The 22,082-nt window shown below is 33.6% G+C and overlaps 1 protein-coding gene across 2 annotated transcripts; it reads right to left on the reverse strand.

Moving 5' to 3' along the window:
- Positions 1-9,216: 9,216 nt before the first annotated feature.
- Positions 9,217-14,613, reverse strand: LOC144561656 (external alternative NAD(P)H-ubiquinone oxidoreductase B2, mitochondrial-like). Of its 2 annotated transcripts, none has more exons than XR_013513905.1 (9): positions 14,387-14,613; positions 13,578-13,833; positions 12,956-13,162; positions 11,896-12,146; positions 11,499-11,820; positions 10,585-10,842; positions 10,001-10,115; positions 9,785-9,904; positions 9,217-9,586 (listed from the first exon to the last, which is right to left on the reverse strand). XR_013513905.1 is itself a non-coding variant. In XM_078310681.1 (9 exons), exons 1-9 carry the CDS (start codon positions 14,479-14,481, stop codon positions 9,499-9,501), a joined length of 1,719 nt encoding a protein of 572 aa, XP_078166807.1. In that variant the 5' UTR covers positions 14,482-14,610; the 3' UTR covers positions 9,217-9,498. The 2 variants fall into 2 exon arrangements, 1 of the variants encoding a protein (XP_078166807.1); XM_078310681.1 differs by having other exon boundaries at positions 10,001-10,122; positions 14,387-14,610.
- Between the last annotated feature and the right edge of the window lie 7,469 nt (positions 14,614-22,082).

The raw sequence follows: 22,082 nt of genomic DNA on the forward strand, positions 1-22,082 counted from the left end.
TGTGAGGTGCTGTATATTTTTGTATCTTTCAATGTAGCTAACGGTTCTGAGATCTGGCTTTGTTATCTTTGTGAATTTACTGAACTACCCCTTGGAGATCGGGGTCCTACATGAGATTCTTGTGAAGTTGTTTCGCGCATGGCATGGTAGGAATACCATTTTATCCCAATTTCCATTGGGGTGAAATCTATAGCGAATTACTCTAAAGTTGTACAAATTAAATGTTAACATTCTATATGGCACGTTAATACTTAATATATTATAAAAGATGCAAATAATTACTTTTAAATGAATATAAAATTGACAATATATAATACATAATTGTTTTACATATAAGGCCAATATTAGATTAATGATCCAACAGATGTATTTCATACTTTTAAAGAAAGCTTGACATCGCAATAACGACTCGCAACAAGTAATTACAAAAACTGTGAAACAGGAACTGAGAGTTAGGCATAAGTTGGTGTTTTGTGGGTATCTTGTGGATCACTGGACCTATGTATGAATGATTGGAAATTCTCTAATCTAAAATAAATGGCATCATGTGACATGTGACAAGAGTACTAGAGTAGTATGACAAGTCGTTGGCGGAAAGAAAGGAGAGATGGGGCAGGATTGCATTGCTGGTGAAAGACAACGGATCACTATAATGGGTCACCGGAAGAATCGGATGCTTCATTACTCCAATTCCAAAGGTGTAAAGCATAAAAGTTGTGCGCGTGCATACACCATACGTACAAAAACATAATGAAGGGTAATTAGAATAAATTCAGAGTAAGGTTATGTACTTTGTAATGCGCGGAACGCTCCGGATCATGATTAATATATCCGTTTATTTAGCTCAAACAATTAATTCGGATAGTTCAACTTCCACATAATCTCTATATAAAATTGTATTGGAATTTGTTATAAATTGTGACATTTTTTATTTACATTGTGCACATTATAAAAAAATGATGGAATTTGATGTAAATTTTACTGATCATCAAACAATTTAAAACTTGTAACAATATATATTTTTACGGCCTTTGATCATATATCAATTGACACTAAAATTATATTTTGATATACAATCAATCCACAAATCTATTAACGTACACTTCTATAATAATTTTAGTTTTTGAAACTTTTTAGGATTAATTTAAAAAAATGCCAATCCTTTTATAATCTAGGACCAAGTACCTTTGCTTAATAAGTTTTGAGCGGGACCAAGTTCATTATACTCTGGGCCAAGTACCTTTGCTTTTTAGCTAGAAAGTGTGCAGGTTACTCTCTTTCCCCTAATTTTTTTTTATTTGTAGCATTTTTTTTAAAGGTTAGTGGTAAGTGCTAACAAGTATTTCAAAAAAAAAAAAATTGAACACATTACACACACATTTTTTACACATTTTTAAAGTTGAATTTTTTTTTCTCCGTTCAATCTTTTCAATATTTCTGACGATCCGGGAGAAAATTTGCAAATCTAAAACCATAGACGTCTTCTACGTATTTTTCTCTTTCAAATGAGATCCATGATGACGTACTTTCGGGTTGTCCGTCGTGCAAGTATTTATACCTAGTCATGCAAGTATTCATACATCGTCGTGAATAGCTTGTTGTGTAAGTATTCATTTCTGGTCGAGTAAGTATTCATACCTCGTCGAGCAAGTATTCATATCTCGTCGTTCAAGTATTCATACCTCGTAATGCATGCGTATATAATTCATGTCTGAAGTGTTTGTACCTAACATAATTTATCATTTTTTTTTCATATGATATAGGATGACATCTAAAAATATTAATATTAAGTAGTACAAGTGTTTATATATCGTCATGCAAGTATTCATACCTTGTCATGCAAATGTTAATAGTTTATGTATCAAGCGTTTTATTTAAAATATATTATCCACAGTTTTTTTTCTTTTCTTTTGGCATCAGATGACATCTGAAAGCACTTATATAAAGTATGCAAGTATTTATACCTCCTCATGTAGGTGTAAATAGTTCATGTATCAAGTATATGTATCTAACAAATTCTATTTTTTTTTTCATATGACACTAGATAATGTCTGAAAAGTATTAAGATCAAGTATTGCAAGTATTCACACATTGTCATGCAAGTGTGAATAGTTTGTGTATCAAGTGTTTGTATCTAACATATTCTCTATTTTTTGCTTGTGGCACTAGATGACGTTTGAAAGTATTAATATCAAGTATTGTAAGTATTCATACCTCGTAATGTAAGTATTTATACTTATAACTGCAGTATGAATTGTTACATTGAAAAATATCTTAATTTAATATTTTTTTACAAATTACTCTATTTGGTGCTTGATAGTATTAATACGTAATATGGAAAGTATTTGCACCTGTGCATTTATGTACTAATATTTACATTGTAGACTATGTTGCATGGATACAGGTACGGTTATTGTATCAGATACGATACAAGTATTCATCCCTAAGGTACCTAACATATTTCTAAAATAACTGGATGCAAGTATGGATATCTATATGCACAAATATTCATACTACGTTGAGCAAGTATTTATATCTCGTAATGCAAGTATTTTTCTCTAAGGTACCTAATATATTTCTAAAAAAAACTGCGTACAAATATGAATGCTTATGTGCGCAAGTATTAATATATAATATATCAAGTAATCATACCTAAGATATCAAATATTTCTAAAAAAAAATTAATATATAAAATTTTAAGTATTCATACTTACATATTGAAGTGTAAATTTTTATGTTGTAAAGTAACTTAAATTAATTAATATGTTTGGTACTTGTACGCATTGATAGGTAATGAGAAAAATATTCATACTTATATATGAAGTATGAACTGTTAAAGTATGTTAGTTTAACATTTTTTTACAGATGATTTTGCATAAAAACAAACAAACCATAAAATAAAAAAAAACAAATAAACCCATGCATCAGCAGCAGTATTTATTCCCAAAACCTTTATTTATAGCAAGACCTTTATTTAGAACATACAAAAAACTTCAAAAAAGAGAGATAAATAATCTCTCGTTTATTCATGGTAAACTAAAAAAAAGATGGAAAAATAGGAGGAACCTGCCACAAAATGACAAGATGGTCTTTGAATATACTTTGCTGCTTGATTATCTACAAAAGTAATAGAACATAGAAGTTTGGATTCAATTCAACAAGATAAAATACTAAATACAAAATAGCAAGATAAAGCCAAGCCACTTGGGTATGAGCTCAGTTCGCTACAAGTCAATTAGTGTTTTTAGTTAGGCTAGAAGCTGGTGCTCAATCAAAAGCATAACATAGTTTTGACTGACCATCCCGTTACATAAATTGAACATTAGTCTTAGTGCAAACACAGTAAAATAATGGTGCTGGTAGATCGAAACAGGAGGTATGATATTACTAGTTTTAAGATTGTTTCAGTATCTGACTTTAATCTATCCTTCTTTGCCAGAATCAAACTGGAAAGTAAAAAAAATTAGTTAATTTAAGCTTAATAACAATAACACTCTTCTAACATGTAGAACAATTTCTTCAAAATTACAAGATTCCATTGCATTCCCATTAAATAACTAATGTAATGCACAGATCGGACCTCCAAATTCTTGCCAATTCCATATTGACCTTATAAATCCTAAAATGATTAGATCGCCATAAAACTTCTCCAAATCTAGATATTTTACTTCTCGCTCCTGTCTTAGAAGACGAAGAGAGTCCTACTGCTCAAACGGCGCGAGGCTTAGTCGTCCAAGCCGAGAAAGAAGCGAAATCTTGTCTTGGCCGGGGACTGTCCGCTCAATCGGCACTAGGCCTCACTCCTTTCTCCCTTCAGATTCGTCCAGTGAAAGAGGAAAATCGTGAGGGAAAAGATCGAAGAAGGAACCATCTGGGCGAAGTGGCAAGTTAGGCGAAGTTGAGGTGATTTGGGCCGAGAAGAAGAGAACGAGAGAGAGAGAGAGAGAGAGGGGGGCTGGCTGTTGGAGGAAAAGAAAGAGGCAGTGGATTGGGAAAGAAGCTAATAATGACAGTTTAAGTCGTTAATGACTTTTAGCAGTTCATTAGTGCACTAATCAGTTAACGGGGGAAGAATGGGGGATAGGGGTGTACAAAAATACTGTCAACCTACTCGACCCGTCTGACCCGTCCGACCCGACCTGTATTTTACCGGGTTGAGATGTTACTAGGTCGGGTACGGGTTGAATTTTAACAAACCCGTTAATCTGAGTTGGATCATAAATTTGCTCTTAATAACCCGTTTATATACCTGCACCCGGCCTAAAAAAGGCATTGATTTATTTCCAATCTCTTCGGCGTTGATTTATTCTCAATCTCTTCTCAAATGGACCACCTCTAGTAACTACTGCAAATGGACTGGCGTCAATTTACTCAGCCATTGGTTCTATCACACAACTCATGCTATCCTATGAAGATATCACTGGAGGTGTTCCTTCCTCCATATACCAACTCAAGAGTTTATCCTTCTAACAACTATATACCCGGTTCCTTCCCTCAATTCCTCTCCAATTGCACAAACCTCCAATACCTTGATCTTTCTGGAAATTATTTCGTTGGCTTATTACCATCCAATCAACGCCAATTTTTATATGCGATTGTTATATGTCGCTGTTTTTTTTAAGATGTTATATTCTCAATTTTTTTTATTATGGATGTTATATGCTAAATTATTTCTATTTTATTTATGTTTGTCACTGTACCTAGTTTTAGTAAAAATAGTAAAAAGATATATAATAGATTTTTGATCAAAATTATAACCCGTTTAACTCATCTAACCCGCATAATCCGTAATAACCCGTATATAAAAAAATAGATGGGTTGAGTTAGGTTATGGGTGGGTCAAGTAAAGAATTTTTTAACCCGGTGTAATCGGGTTGGATTCAAATTTTAATAAAATATCATCGACCCGCCCGTTGTACACCCCTAACGGGGATAAGGAAATACATCTTTTCCCTAAATTATATATCATATGCAAATCAAATGTAGACCAGATGTAAATACTAAATTTAGATTAATTATTGACTAACTAAAGATTTATTAAACTCTTGCTAGGGAATTAAAGATATGGTAATGTGTGTGTTGAGGTCTAAGGTTTTAAATGGCTATTATCACATCATAGCGGAAAGGCTAAAAAGAAACTATTGTGAATAACATAGCTATAGCGAAAGCTATTCTATATAGCGTTTTTTGTTTACAAATTTATATTTTTTTTATTTCTACTAATTATCAACATTATCTAAAGTCTCATAGAGCAATAAATAACACAAAATTAATTAAAGAATTATAATATCCACATTGAACCAGTACAAAGTTCAAATTGCTATTCAAAATATTTCTAATAATATCATAAAATATCTATCTTTTTTCCATTCAAAATAACATAGGCATCATAACATAAACAATATATGTTGTTCTATTAAAAAAAAAACATAGGCATCATGAAATAAACTATCTATCTTATTCTATTTTAAAGCAAAATCAATTTAAACTTTGAAAAAATTGATCTTTAAAATTAATTTTTAGTTTAGATCTTCATATAAAATCCTTTATAGCATAACGTGCACTATAGCACGTAGCGTGTAATGCAGATGGCATATTGCTATCACCACTATAGTAGTCGTAGCTAAAATAACACACTTTTATCCCATAGCATAGCCATGGCCGGTCCTGGGGCAGGGCACCCAGGGCGATGGCCCCGGGCCCCAAGATTCAAAGGGCCTCAAATTTTTTTTAGTATGTATATATTACAAAAAAATTATTTGTATATATTGAAAATAAATAAAATATTAAAAATCAAACTTTGTATATATAAAAGCTCTAAATTTTCTATAAATAAAAATGATTTATTGGCATATTAATAAAATAGTGTATATATATATAAAGGTAAGGGTGTAATCGGTCGGATACGGATCAGATAGTGATCAAACTGTATCTTTATCCGTTGTAATTTTTCAAATACGGATGCGAATATGGGTAGTCTCGAATACGGATACGGATCAGATATTAAATGTATATGAATACAAATTATATATCAGACGGATATGAATATAATTCGGAAAATTAAAAAAATTACTAATATACATTCGAGTAAAGTATAATATCTAAATATAGTTTTTTTTTCATTCATTAATTAGATCTAATATTTTTCATAATAAATTTGTTGGATACAAAACATACATCATATTACCAAAATATTAGTCACTATTCATCTCATAATGTTATATTGTTAATCAGGTATATCAATTCAAGATCAATAGTGTTTTTTTCTAAGCACGTAGGACAAAAATAAAAAGAGTCTTGAACCAGCCACATTAACGATTATATATCAATACCATGCAGCTAAAATATAAGTAATAAATTATTGGTATTTAACAACTCATTTCTTGTGGAGTAGAGGTGTAAATGGTCAGATACAGATAGTTACGGATAGTTAATTATTAAACTGTATCCTTATCTGTTGTAACTTTTCGGATATGAATACGGATGCGGATACAAATAGTTAATTATTAACCTGTATCCTTATCTATTATAACTTTTCGAATATGGATACAAATACCGATAGTCTCGGATACGAATACAGATTAGATAATTTAAGTAATTTTTCGGATTCAGATCCGAAAGAAATCGGATAATATCTTATTCATTTACACCTCTATATAAAGGACTCAAACTTATCTCCCGCCCCGGGCCCCAAAATCTTCAGGACCGGCCCTGAGCATAGCATTTAAAGTCCGAAAACGCTATAGCGACGCAAACGTTATTTAGAACACTGGTTGAGGCCATATCATGTAAACCAATATTTTAATACTTGGAGTGAAACTCTTGCCGGGAAAACGCTTTCTCAATCAGCGTCCATGCTGTAATACGGGATTTTGCAGAACCGTGCTATTTTTGTAATTTTCTTTTTGCAGGTATATATATATATATATATATATATATATATATATATAGGAATATGCTAGCATGCTATGCATAACATAGAGCCCCTCTATGCAACGCCTTGGATTTCGACTTTTCAAAATCCTAACGGTCGATCCGAACCGTTCATCTTGTTCTCCATATTAATATGTGTTTGGGGACCAAATTTTACATTTTTTTACTATTTCTTTAGATTTATTAAAAATCGTTGTTTTTTATGGTCCAAATTTGCTGAAAACAGCGATTTTCAATAAATCTAAAGAAATAGTAAACAAATTTAAAAAAATGTAAAATTTGGTCCCCAAACACATATTAATATGGAGAACAAGATGAACGGTTTAGATCGACCGTTAGGATTTTGAAAAGTCGAAATCCAAGGCGTTGCATGGAGGGGCACTATGCTATGCATAGCATGCTAGCATATTCCTATATATATATAGAGTTAGGCTGGGGTGCTATGGATAGGATAGTGGCCTCTATGCTACGGCTCAATATTCGAGTTTTCAAAATCCAAACGGTCGATCCGAACCGTTCATCTTATTCTCCATATTAATATGTGATTGGAGACCAAATTTTATAATTTTCTGAATTTTTTTACTATTTATTAAGCCACTTTGAAAATAGCTAATCCAACAGTGGCTTCTGATTTTACTGTTTTGTTAAGCCACCGTTGGATCAGCTGTTTTCAAAGTGGCTTAATAAATAGTAAAAAAATTTAGAAAAATGTAAAATTTGGTCTCCAAACACAATTTAATATAGAGAACAACTTGAACGGTTCGGATCAACGTTTTGAACTTTGGAAATTAAAAAACGAATTGGTAACACCAAAGCTCAGGAACTACTACTTTGATCTTAGCCAACCTCTATATATATATATATATATATATATATAGAGTACGGCTAACGCGCTTCCTCTAGCATATGGGCCGAAATACTTCCGGTGGAAATTTGAAATTTCAAAATCCAAAAAGTCGATCTGAACCGTTCATCTTCTTCTCCATATTAATATCTGCTTGGAGACCAAATTTTACATTTTTCTGAAATTTTTTACTATTTATTAAGCCACTTTGAAAATCGCTGATCCAATGGTTTTACTGTTTTGTTAAGCCACCGTTGGATCAGCGATTTTCATAGTGGCTTAATAAATAGTAAAAAATTTCAGAAAAATGTAAAATTTGGTCTCCAAGCAGATATTAATATGGAGAAGGAGATGAACGGTTCAGATCGACTTTTTGGATTTTGAAATTTCAAATTTCCACCGGAAGCATTTCGACCCATATGCTAGAGGAAGCGCGTTAGCCATACTCTATATATATATATATATATATATATAGGAATATGCTAGCATGCTATGCATAGCATAGAGCCCCTCCATGCAACGGCCCGGATTTCGAGTTTTCAAAATCCTAACGGTCGATCTGAACCGTTCATCTTGTTTTCCATATTAATATGTGTTTGGAGGCTAAATTTTACATTTTTTGGAATTTTTTTACTATTTCTTTAGATTTATTGAAAATCCCTGTTTTCAGCAAATCTGGACCATAAAAAACAGTGATTTTCAATAAATCTAGAGAAATAGTAAAAAAATTCCAAAAAATGTAAAATTTGGTATCCAAACACATATTAATATGAAGAACAAGATGAACGGTTCGGATCGACCATTAGAATTTTGAAAACTCGAAATCCGAGCCGTTGCATGGAGGGGCTCTATGCTATGCATAGCATGCTAGCATATTCCTATATATATATATATATATATATATGAGTTAGGCTGGGGTGCTATGGATAGCATAGTGGCCTCTATGCTACGGCTCAATATTCAAGTTTTCAAAATCCAAACGGTCGATCCGAACCGTTCATCTTATTCTCCATATTAATATCTGCTTGGAGACCAAATTTTACATTTTTCTGAATTTTTTTACTATTTATTAAGTATTTTACAAAATTGTTGATCCAACGGTGGCTGCACAAAACAGTAAAACTGTTGGATTAGCAATTTTCAAAGTGGCTTAATAAATAGTAAAAAAATTCAGAAAATTATAAAATTTGGTCTCCAAGCAGATATTAATACGGAGAATAAGATGAACGGTTCGGATCGACCGTTTGGATTTTGAAAACTCAAATATTGAGCCGTAGCATAGAGGCCACTATGCTATCCATAGCACCCCAGCCTAACTCTATATATATATATATATTTAAAATGCTACAATAAAAAAAAGTTAGCTTTTGCACCAGAGGACAAAGGTATATTTTTCAATCTAAACTTTTGTTTGAAGTACCAAAGCAAACAAACTCCTGTTTCATACTACAGCACTAACTTTAATTACAGAATGAAAGCAAACAAGGTTCTTTTTTCTAATTACAAAGTTTATGGTAAGCGAGAAGAGTAATTGCCCTTCATGATTGTAACGTGTTGATATAATAGTTCCAATGGAATTAACAAATAAATCCTGGTAGCTAAGAATCAAATGGTTTTTAATTAGCTAGATTGAAACAGTGCTATGCACAAAACCGTACCGCCTTTTCAGCTGGTATCGTTTTAATTTCTTTTTGTTGGGATGATTTACAAGTTTGTGGAGACTAGATGCCACTTGAATCTCTTCCAAAAATGAATCGACGAGTCCAATCAGACAGCACCAAGTATCTTGTGCGCCAACTCACTTGTTTGCTGGTGTATTACCAAAAATCAAATTTAAGCAAAGAATACTAGCATGCCATTTTATTGGTCAAAATTAAGGAAACTACGTTTCAAGTTCACAACTACATGTTCAGATTCCATATCAGCACAGAACTCACTGGCTCCAAATTAGTGGTGTATTAAGGGATTATTTGTAGTACTTAAAAACAACAAAAGAAAATGTTGTACCTGGCATAGACAGAGTACCAGAGCCACTGAGTGCTGTGGCCAAATGAGACCCAGTCTCCAGGTAACTCTGCTGCTGCTTGCTCTCCTCCTAACGGTGCAAATTGTCCAAAATGCTTGTACCTTCACATAATACGCCATAAAATCTTACCCTTAATTATATCTGATACAGAAGGGGAACAACAATTCATTAAAAATGGAAAAGGACAAACAAAAGACCTGAAGGGGCGAAAAAAGTGGCGACCAGATTTAGTGATACGAAGGGGACCTTCAGGATGCTCGTGGCATTCTTTCATTTTGTTCAAACACTGTGCCAGGTATTCGCCTTGCTGGGCTGCAACCTTATGATTTATCGGACAAGTACAAATATGACTATGAGCTCCCAGCAGATAGAGAAAGACAAATACAACCATTGTTTATGAACTAATGATTTGTGGGGGCTAAAGAAAAAATAACCATCACTAAATAATATGAGCACTTACTGGTGTTAAATTAATAAATCCATTTTGCTCTTATTTCAATAATCCTAACATGTTTTTAACCCAACTAGACCTCATATTCAATTCTCTCTAATTAAATTCTTTGCATCCAATTCCTTCATTCCCTCTTGTTCTATGCTCCATTTTGCTAACAAGACCAATTATAATTGCTGTTCGTTCGAAATAAAAGTTATGCGCAGCAAAATTAATGGAATGTTTTCTTTGGAAGTGTTTTAATTTTTTGCATGCAAAAGGATAAAAGGGAGGTAAATATTGAGAAAAACACGAACAAAGAAAAACATGAACAACGCATTAACATGGTACCTGAGCAGTGGCAGGGAGACTTTTGACTTGAGAATCAACTTCAGCAAGAGCATTCTTGAAATCTTCAATGCTGAGCTCAAAATCGTCCTTTTCATCCTTTATGAGATCATGAAAGTCCATCATGTGCTTGCTCTTCATGTAAAGCTCCAGTTGTGGGTATTTGACATATATGTCCTCTATCACGTCTTGTATCTCATCTAGTGTCAGTGTACCCGAATTATCTTTATCGGCTATTTTAAAGATCTCTGCTAAATCTTCCTGCCTCATGCAACAAACAATGGTATTTATATTAGTGGATCAGGTCTTTACCAGCATGTTACCATATTTGCATATTACACATAACATTTATGGGATATGTGAATCATGCACTCAAGATTTCAAACCAACAATAATTCAATCAGATGAAAATAAATGCTCTGGCCCTTCATATATATTTTTTTTCTTTTTTGAAAAGATGGTATAGCATCACATTTCCATTAAAAACAAAACAGATGCTAATAGTGTTGAAATAAAACAACAACATCCTAATTAGTCAGTAACAGTACCAGCCACAAAAAATGTACCACCCAGTGCCACCAGCCCTTCATAACTGTTTCAATCAATATGGAAACCAGAAGCTAAGTCTGCTTGGTTTGACCGAAGCTCAATTATGGGTTTCAAAATCAGAATAACATTAATCATTAAAAGTGGAGCAAAATTATAAAACTTATTCCAAGTACAGCCTTTCCATAATATAAACCCAAGGTTGGATATATTTGTCTAAATCATTCTGTATAAACTAATTTGCATATGTCACAATAGAATTGGGTGTTACTATATATGCAATATAAAGTAATAGACTCTTATTTTCAATAAGCCCAGAAAGCTTTGTTTCTCTTTTCCTAGAATAAGAGTCAAAATTAGAAAAGACATACCATTATTTTACGCTGACTGATGGTGGCACAGTCACCTATGGCATACACAGTATCACACTGAGGAACCCTCAGCCACTCATTTGTTTCCAGCACACGTCTTTTTCCCTGACCAATTTCGTTCATGAAGTCTCTAATGACAGGACGAGAGGCAATACCAGTAGACCATACAACCATTCCATATGGCACTGAGACTTCTTCCATGGAATGGCTCTTCATCGTCACATCTTTGTCAGAAACTTTTACTACTCTATATCCTGTCCTCACTTCTATGCCATCTCTCTGGAATTTCTCTTCGGCAAATGTTGTTATCCTCTTGTCAAACCTTTTATTTTCAGAAAAAAATAACGATAAATCACATTCCATTCAAATTAATTAGACAATTATTATTATAGCTCACATAGTCAAAATGTGCTCCGCAGACTGAATGACAGAAATGCTGACGAGGTCGGCTAGGTGAGGATAAAGGTCGGCAATATCTTCTGTAACAAAATCATGCAATTCAGCAGCAAACTCAACACCCGTGGGACCTCCACCAACAATGACAAAATGGAGGTGCTTTCTTTTCTCTTCTTCATCAAGGTAAGGAAGGCTTGCTCTCTCAAAGCATTTGGTAACACTCCTTCGGATCTTCAGCGCATCTTCTATTTCCTAAATTATATCTTCTATTTAAACAATGAACATGACAGGTACAGTAAATATAGAGCCACCATGGGTCCAGTTTAGCTAGTTTTGGCAGGTTCAGAACCAGCACAATAATAGCCAGTGGGACACAAATATCATGGCCCCAGAACACACCAACCATTAAACTATTCAACAAGGTTGACCTAATGGACTGACATTGTAAAATATGGTTGGTTTTGGATAATGAAAGAATTTGTATCTTTTGCAAAACTCAGAATCAGAAATATTAGATACTATACACTGGATATAGCTCAGTGTATACACACAAAAGTAAACAGAGACCTGAAACCCAAATTAAGAAAAATGCACATAATAGGAAATTTACAAGTAACCTTCACATTTTCACAATTTGTGACATATTAAAGGAAACAGTGTCAAATTCAAAAACAGTCAAGCTCATGTGAAAATAAGTAGAATTGTTCATGATTCCAGTGACTTGGCTAAGTAACACCAAGGGCTCCATGTTTCCAGCAAGAACCTGCTCTTCCAGGGAAATCAGGTTGAAAATGTCTTAGCTTCGCCCGGATTCGATCAAACTTGGCCCAGTTGACCTGGACTTAGCTGAGCTTGAGAACCATGTTTTCAACATATTTGTTGATGAAAATAGTCAAATACAGATATTGAAGGAAATCTGGGATCTTTTTTGACAAACAAATGTGAAGTGAATATGTCCAGTTTGAGCAAGGTTAGGATATCTTGACCCAAAACAACCAGGATCAGTAGTTGATATTTGCAAGCCCTAATATTGAAGAGAAATTATGCCAATTAAAGAGTACCTTCAAGAAGTGGCAATTTTCAGCAACACCAGGAGTGTTAAATGTATTGACAGTGGCTCCAACTGCTATGACAAGGTAATCATAGTCAACTTCAAATTCACCTGTACCATTCAAACTGGTACCCACATCTGATCTGCAATGAATTTTCTTTCCTACCGAATCAATCTTGAAGCATTCTGCCTCCAGAAACTTTACAGGGTCGGTTTTCTAGATATTTGAATTTTCAACAAAATAAATTAAATTGTTGAAGCATCACAGGATTTTTGAAAAGCAATTACATAAATGGTCTACAAAGTATAACTACTTTCTTTTTTAAGTCATTTGAATGCTCTCATTTGGATTCCTAAAAAATCCAGATCTGTACCATTTCAGTTTCAACCTAATTTCCATTCAAATTGGTACAAAAATCTTAGCTAAAGGTAAACCTGTATTTTATTTTTTTTAACAAAAAACCAACTTCATGTTAGAAATGGGACTGTTGTCAGTTTCATGACCGAAGAAATTACCATGGACCAAAACCAATATGTTAAGTCCTAGGATCGAAAGTGGGAATTCCAAAATTTGAAAGGGCCAAAATTAAATGAACATTAATGCAGTAGCATTAATTTAAAGAAGTGTTTACCCTCTTAACAATCTTGCGAATAGGTTCGACAATACTCCTTGCTTCCACCGTACCGCAAGTGACACTCGGCAACAGAGGAGTGAATGCAAAATAGTTACGGGGTGATATTACTTTGACATCATACAAGGAGGTGTCTATGTTTTTCAACAAGGATGTTCCAGCCCAACCCGTTCCTAGCACTACCAACTTCTTCTTCTCAGGTGGTTCGACTGCATTCTCTTGCTTTGAATCAGCATATGCTACTAGACCTCCACTACTGAAAAACACGCATACAAACATCATCGAAAATATTTGGCTAAATCAGTGTAAATACCGAGTCATTTAGAATTTGATAAGAAGTTTGAGCTTTAAAATTATTAAAAACAGCAGGGCCTTTGCAAACATTGCAATCTAAAACTTTTTTACAATTTGTTCGCAATGCAGGGGTTAATTCACAACTTTACCTTGGTCAACATAGATTTTAAAGGAACCCTTAATCATCCAAAATGAACCTATTAATATATAATTAGTTTGAATTACAAGCAAATTAGTTGTTTTGCATGCTCAACAAAGAATATTGCTAAGACATGTAACGGATGAAACATTGGATGATTTGCTTACCCTTTCTAATAAAATAGGTGAATAATCAACTTAATGATAAGAGCTATTAGAAGCTCCGGAGTTCTTATAAAGTTTTCCTATTTACAAAACTCCGCATGCTTTCTATTAATTTTGACATATTAACAATACAATCAACAACTTTTCGTAAGAGATTTAGAGGAAATACTTAAACAACTAAAAATTGAGAGAGGGAAAGAGAGAGAGAGGACCTGGCAGCGGAGAGCACAAGGACTAGGCGAGGAAAGAAAGATTCCCGTCGAAAGGCGCGGGAAGCTTTATCAACGAAGAAGGTAGAGAATCCCATTGATAGATCCGATTAGATTGGATCAGATTATTTTCTGATGAGGGAGATGGGAGGAGACTATGAGCAGGGGGTATCAGGTGTCGGAGATGAGAGACCTTGATAAAGACGTTGATCTCCTAATGGATAAACACTACTGCTGATTGACCTCAGATATGGGAGATGATGAAAAAAAAAAATTAAGCAGCGAGATTAAGCTGACACGTGGTGCATTTTGATAGGTGCAGTTTGAACGGATTTATTGGTTTGCAATTATTTTCTAAACCCGGTTCCTACCGGCGAGGTGGCGACCGACTTTCTCTAGCTACTCCCTTTTTTTTTTTTGAGTTAGCAGAGGCTGCCAACCATAAACTCTAGCTACTCCCATTACCGATATAAATTAAAAGGTAATAAAAAATAGAGAAATTTAGATATATATCCATCGTAACTTGTTCAATTAGATATTTCCCCATCTAAATAGAACTATATTATAAATATACCTATTTCTCAATTAAATCAACTAAAAAAATAACTAATAGTATTAAAAAAAATAAAAAGATAGATATGCCCATCTCTCATCCCTTAATTTCTCTCAATCTGCTTTGACAATTCTGTCTCTCCCCCTCTCTCTCTCCCTCCCTCCCTCCTTTCTTGCCCCTCTAATGGAGATGCAGTTCCTCCTCAAGACAAGTTGGATTAATCCTCGAGAGCTAGAGCAGTGATTCTCTCTCACGCTGAAACTCTGACCCACATCAAGGCCAAGACCAAGCTTGAAGCAGGTATTGGTATGACCCTGTTAATGCATATTTTGGTTCCTTGCATTGGCAATTTGCTTCCATTCTGGTTTATGTAGACAAGTAGAAGGGAGGTACTCTCACTCTCGGTGACTTGACTGGTGACTCTAATGTGTCAAGATGCTAGAGTTTTTTTTTGCAAATTTGATAGTAGCTCAGATTTTACTATTCATTTTCTTCTTTTATGTATCTTACATGACAAGAAATTATTGTAAATTGTAAGTCATGCTACATTTGTGAACTTGAAATTGATTGGAAGGATCTATTTTCTTATTTTGAAATTACCGAATGTAATGCACTAAGACTTCTTGCATTGATTGTATTTTTGTAAACTTAGCTGCTATTTAGTTTTCTGTTTTTTTTTTTTTTGTTATACAACTTTTTCATATATTGCACAATTTTGTCATTTCAGCTTTTTTCAGTGAGATGTTATTTTGCTTAAATACTCTGAGGTTATGTTGTTATTTAAGCTCTGATTCTCATATCTGATAATAACTACATTAGTAGTTTATCCTGTACCAAATCATTTCATGTGAAATTAGATGCCAAAAATTTTCCAATTACAAGAACTTTTTAAAGTGTTATCAAAACTGAGGAGCATTGATCCATTCAATATCAGTCTCCCGCATGCCATGGACCTGAAGAAAAATGGGGAGTTCGAATTAGATTTTTGATCTATACCTTAGCTAACATTAAATTTTTCAACAGTATTTCCTAACCAGTAAATCTACAATTAAAAAAACAACGGATGTACTACATAATGAATTGTATTAGAGCTCCAAAACCTGACTTCTCCACTTTCTGGTACATTTCCTTCATGGTTTCTAATTTGCAAATTTTTATGTTCTAAAAAAATGAGGTAAGCCTCATAATTGGAAATTTTTAGTTCTAATCCACAGCAATTTCGATCAGTCTGATACCAAAAATGAAAAATTGCAAAATAATTCAAAAAATAAAAAACCGCAACTTACAGAGATATACAATCAAAATATATTTCAGCAAAAAACGAAAAGGTCATGAACCAAAATCCGAGAGTAGAGGAGTTTCATAAATGTACCATAAAATGAGGTAATAAGGTCTATAGCCGAGGTCTCGAATCAAGCATAAAAGGCCCCAATACCTGCTTGAAGCTTGGTCTTGGCCTTGACGCAGATAATCACTGCTCTCGCCCTCGAGAATTCCTCCAACTCTGGAGGAGGAACTGCATCTCAAATAGAGGGACGAAAAAGGAGGGAAAGAGAGAGAGCCAGGGGTGTCAAAACAGATTGAGAGGGAAGGGATCAGGGATGGGTATAACTGTCTTTTTATTTTTTTATTACTATTAATTATTGTTTTTAATTGATTTAATTAAAAAATGGATATATTTATAATATAGTTCTATTTAGAGGGGATATAACTAATTTTAAAGTTCTGATGGGTAAATATCTAATTGAACTAGTTATAATGGGTATATATCTAAATTTCTCTAAAAAATATGATTAGCACGTGGCACGAGTGGCAAGATAAATCTGACTACAAGCTACCGAGCTACATTATTGGGCTAAAGGAGTCTCTATAGAAAAAGACTTGATTAATTGTAAAGAAAATGATAGAAAAGCAGGAAGACGAGGAAAGAAAATGACTGGAATCAAATCTCAATGGTTCATACTTACAAAGTTGAGATTCAATCCAATGCCCACTATGTTGACATAGTGACATTATTTCTGGAGTGAGGTACCGTACATTAATTGCAATACGCAGATAAGAAACTACATATTTTATACCAACAAACAAAGTTTGACGAGTGAGTCTATGGTACTATGCATATCACGGGTTGTTACCGTGCTACGGCTCTATATTTGAGTTTTCAAATTCTAACGGTCGATCCGAACCGTTTATCTTGTTCTCCATATTAATGTGTTTGGAGACCAAATTTTACATTTTTTGAAATTTTTTTTACTATTTTTTTTTAGATATTTAGAAAATCACTTGATCTGAAAATTCTGGACCATTCAAAAACAGTGATTTTCAATAAATCTAAAAAAATAGTAAAAAAATTTCAAAAAATGTAAAATTTGAGTAAAACGAGAAAAATCATCCACCAAAATTATATAATACCGAAAGCCCAGTCAAAATATACCATAAATTGTGTTGAAGCTTGGAGACTCATGGTTAGGCATCCATGATTTGCTTATTGAATGAAGATTCAGTCTTTCTTATTTCAGCGAAAGACTGATTTAAGGGAGTTACAGAAAGCCTGCTAAGGCGAAGAAGATAGGGATTGCCTAGCCTAGAAGCTTATAATAGAATTGAACTGGGATATAGGATAAAAAGCCATTCATTAAACATTCCAAAATACCCGCTCTCTTTTTTTTTCTATTTTTTCTTTCTGAGTTTACTCAGCTTTACCTACTTGACTCATCTACTATCTATATTTAAAACACCTTTCCATTCTAACCCGCCGGCTGGTTGCAGTCTCCACTCCAGTTCCTGCTTCAGAGTAGTGGTCGATGGATACTTTTTTAACAAAGTGGAGTGCATTTCCCTCTAATTTGCTATGGGGTAAGTCCCCCTCCTTTATGAATTGATGATGTAAATTCTTCCATGTCAGTCTTGTCCTGCAAGCAATCATTATCATTTCAGGAAGAAAATAATCTCTTTTTCGTGATGGGATGATTTCGAAATATACAATTGGCGAAGTCTCTTCATTGCAGGTGGAAGGAGAGTTTGAATCTTTTACTTGCTTGACTCTCCAAATACATATTAATATGGAGAACAAGATGAACGGTTCGGATCGACCTAAAAAAATTATGGACTATCCGAAAGTAGTGATTTTCTATCTACCTAAAAAATAGTAAAAAAAGTTCCAAAATAATATAAAATTTAATCTCCAAATATATTTTCATATGATAATAATAAAAAAAGTTCTAATTAATAATTAAAATTTTAAAAATAAAGATATAAATCCAATACACAAATTAGAACTAATTCGCACATTACAAGCTACAATAGCGTCACTCTTATTTCTGTTACCGCACTAGATGCATCTTAATTTTTGCATCGTTAATTCGTTACTCACAGGGATGAACTTTTACACCGTAATTTTACGCCAGGTCACAGTTTTAAAGTCATTTATATCACGAGAATGGTTAAAATGTCTCAATATTGGTATCTCCATTATATCTTTATTTTAAACTTTTTTAATAATTTTAAACTAAAAATTTAAATATCAAACTTTTTTCATGCACATATAATATTATATTTCAACTTTATTTTGATTGAAATCAAGAACTTATAAAAATATATTAATGTAAATATTTTTTAAAGTTACTTTTTTAAACTTATTAATTCATATAAAAAAATAACCGAATAATAATATTTTTTATATACATACATCTAACTATTTTATTTTAAAAAAAATAGGACTTTCGTCGGTATATGAAATAAAAAGTTTGACATTTTTTATCTCCTTTCCGAAGGAAAAGAGATTCGACTGCTTTTGCCACTATACTATACGAACAAACTATTTTATTTTGAAAAAAAGTAGGACTAGAAAAAAAGTTTGACATTTTTGATCTCCTTTCCGAAGGAGAAGAGATTCGATTGCTTTTGCCATTATACGAACGGGTAAGGGGGGTGTGCGATGGGCATCGGACCAAATTCTGTTCGATGAGCTGTTGGAACCGTCGGATCTGCTTCAGAATTTGTGCCCGCAATTTCGCATCTGCTTTAAAATCCGTACACACGAATCCTAAAGCAGATCCGACGGTTCCAACAGCTCATCGAACAGGATTTGGTCCGATGCCCATCGGAAACCCCCCTCTCCCTATACGAACATAACTTTTTGCTAATCCCAGTACCCAATTGCTGCTACCTTTCCGGGGGTAGGGACAAAACTAGAAAGCCTCCCAATTTATCTTAACTCTGTATTGCACGTCAAAGACTATTCCGATATGTAGACTATCTCATTTGTTGATAAACAAAAACCTCTCAACTTATTGGATAATGCTACGTCGAATACATAGAATGAAAAAAATGAATTATTTATATAATAGTCAAAGACTTACCTCAGGTTGTAGTGTCAAAGCTAGTGAATTAAAGTCGGGCAGGGACAGGGTGGGCCGGGTATATCCGGGCAGGAGCAAAGGTATTGGTCGGGCACGGGTATCATGGGTAGACGGGTATTTCGGGTATTTTTTTTCAAAAACCGTGCCATGTCCGTCCTATACCCGTGCCCGTGGTACCCTTGAGGAGTAGGGCGGTCCGGGTAGGGCGGTTCGGTCCAGTCCGGTTCTTTTTTTTGTTTTTATCTGTTTTTTTTTCCATTTTTTTTTCTTCTTTTTTTCCTATTTTTTTTTCCTATTTTTTATGTTTTTTTTTGAACCGGCATTACTACATAATAAGTGATTGTACACGGACATAAACATGGGAGCTACACGGATTTCCTGCCGTGTGGAATGCGAGGGTGTAGAAATCCTTGAATATTTACCCGTGTGCGATTATCGAGAGCTACACGGATTATTACATAAATAACCGTGTACAAACACTTGCTAGCATCGCTCTCAAAATAACTGAGCTACACTGATTATTACATAAACAGCCGTGTACGATTACTCTTTCTACACGGACATTTAGCTAAATGTCCGTGTACAATTACTTTTTCTACACGGATATTTAGCTAAATGTCCGTGTAGCTCTCTTATTATTAATTTTTTTTTATGTTTAAATACCTTTCTACACGGACTTTAGTTAAATGTCCGTGTAGAATTATTTTTTTCCAACTTTTTTTTAATGTTTAAATGCCTTTCTACACGGACTTTAGTTAAATGTCCATGTAGAATTGTTTTTTTTTTATTTTTTTTTGTGTGACTAGCCTCCAATTTTGCTAGTCATTTAAAATTAGAATTCCAAAACAAAAAAACATTAAACATAGGCCTTTTAAACTCAGAATTCAAAAACTATACAACAGTATAAATAATTCATGTACACTAAATTATACAAATCCATATTGAGCATTACAAAATTTAAATTGAAACCACCTTGCCCACATACATTTGACATCGTCGATCTGTTCCTTGGTGTAACACTTTTGCTTTGTTCCATACTACAATTATAATTTGGTATTAGTTAGTAACAAGAAAAGGTAGAAGATTACAATTCATGCAACATATATATATATAGAGTTAGGCTGGGGTGCTATGGATAGCATAGTGGCCTCTATGCTACGGCTCAATATTTGAGTTTTCAAAATCCAAACGGTCGATCCGAACCGTTCATCTTATTCTCCATATTAATATCTACTTGGACACCAAATTTTATATTTTTCTGAATTTTTTTACTATTTATTAAGTATTTTACAAAATTGTTGATCCAACGGTGGCTGCACAAAACAGTAAAACCGTTGGATTAGCGATTTTCAAAGTGGCTTAATAAATAGTAAAAAAATTCAGAAAATTATAAAATTTGGTCTCCAAGCAGATATTAATATGGTGAATAAGATGAACGGTTCGGATCGACCGTTTGGATTTTGAAAACTCGAATATTGAACCGTAGCATAGAGGCCACTATGCTATCCATAGCACCCCAGCCTAACTCATATATATATATATATATATATATATATATATGAGTACGGCTAACGCGCTTCCTCTAGCATATGGGCCGAAATGTTTCCGGTGGAAATTTAAAATTTCAAAATCCAAAAAGTCGATCTGAACCGTTCATCTTCTTCTCCATATTAATATCTGCTTGGAGACCAAATTTTACATTTTTCTGAAATTTTTTACTATTTATTAAGCCACTTTGAAAATCGCTGATCCAACGGTAGCTTCTGATTTTTACTGTTTGGTAAGCCACCGTTGGATCAGCAATTTTCAAAGTGGCTTAATTAATAGTAAAAAATTTCAGAAAAATGTAAAATTTGGTCTCCAGGCAGATATTAATATGAAGAAGAAGATGAACGGTTCAGATCGACTTTTTGGATTTTGAAATTTCAAATTTCCACCGGAAGCATTTCGGCCCATATGCTAGAGGAAGCGCGTTAGCCGTACTCATATATATATATATATATATATATAGAGCTGGGCTACGGTGAGTTGCGAAGTAAAGCGACTATTTTACTTCACGCTCATATTTTGTGATTTTAAAGTTCAAAACGTAGATCCGAACCGTTCATCTTGTTCTCCATATTGAAATGTGCTTGGAGAGCAAATTTTACATTTTTTGGAATTTTTTTACTATTTATTAAGCAATTTTGAATGCCGCTGATCTGAGGGTGCACAAAATTTTACTGTTTTTTACTGTTCACAGCAAAACAGCAGTTTTCAAAAATGCTTAATAAATAGTAAAAAAATTCCAAAAAATGTAAAATTTGGTCTCCAAGCACATTTCAATATGGATTAAACATCTAACGGTTCGGATCGGTCGTTTGGGCTTTCAAAATAAAAATACGGCGTGAAGTAAAACGCGTTTTACTTCGCAACTCACCGTAGCCTATCTCATATATATATATATATATATATATATATATATATATATATATATGTTCGCACAAAAGCGTGCACACAAAGTTTCAGGTACGGCTAGCTGTGTTAGTTTGTAATAATCTAGAAGTCAATAATACGATAAGTTAATCATAAAGCTTTGTTCATGAATTGAATGTTTATTTATATATCATTTTGTTGCCTTGAGTATTATTGCATTTGTGGATCATTTCGAGTTCATGACTGAAATTGTGAAACTCCATAATATAGATAATATATACTCTTAAAAGGTCACTGACCAAGGTAATTAGCAGGAACACTAATTACCACTATAAGGTTAGTATGTGGATTAAAAGATGGTTAAGTTTTA

Source organism: Carex rostrata, chromosome 11 (assembly GCF_964058835.1).
Source record: "Carex rostrata chromosome 11, lpCarRost1.2, whole genome shotgun sequence".
In the NCBI taxonomy this organism is placed as follows: domain Eukaryota; kingdom Viridiplantae; phylum Streptophyta; class Magnoliopsida; order Poales; family Cyperaceae; genus Carex; species Carex rostrata.

What these genes read in the sequence shown, in the direction of transcription:
- LOC144561656 (XM_078310681.1), bottom strand. Translation starts at nt 14,481, where the DNA reads ATGGGATTCTCTACCTTCTTCGTTGATAAAGCTTCCCGCGCCTTTCGA. An exon ending in AAAATTGCCACTTCTTGAAG is followed by an intron (nt 12,147 to 12,955) that starts GTACTCTTTAAT and finishes GATATAATTTAG; the next exon opens with GAAATAGAAGATGCGCTGAA. An exon ending in GTCTCCCTGCCACTGCTCAG is followed by an intron (nt 10,123 to 10,584) that starts GTACCATGTTAA and finishes ATAAATCATAAG; the next exon opens with GTTGCAGCCCAGCAAGGCGA.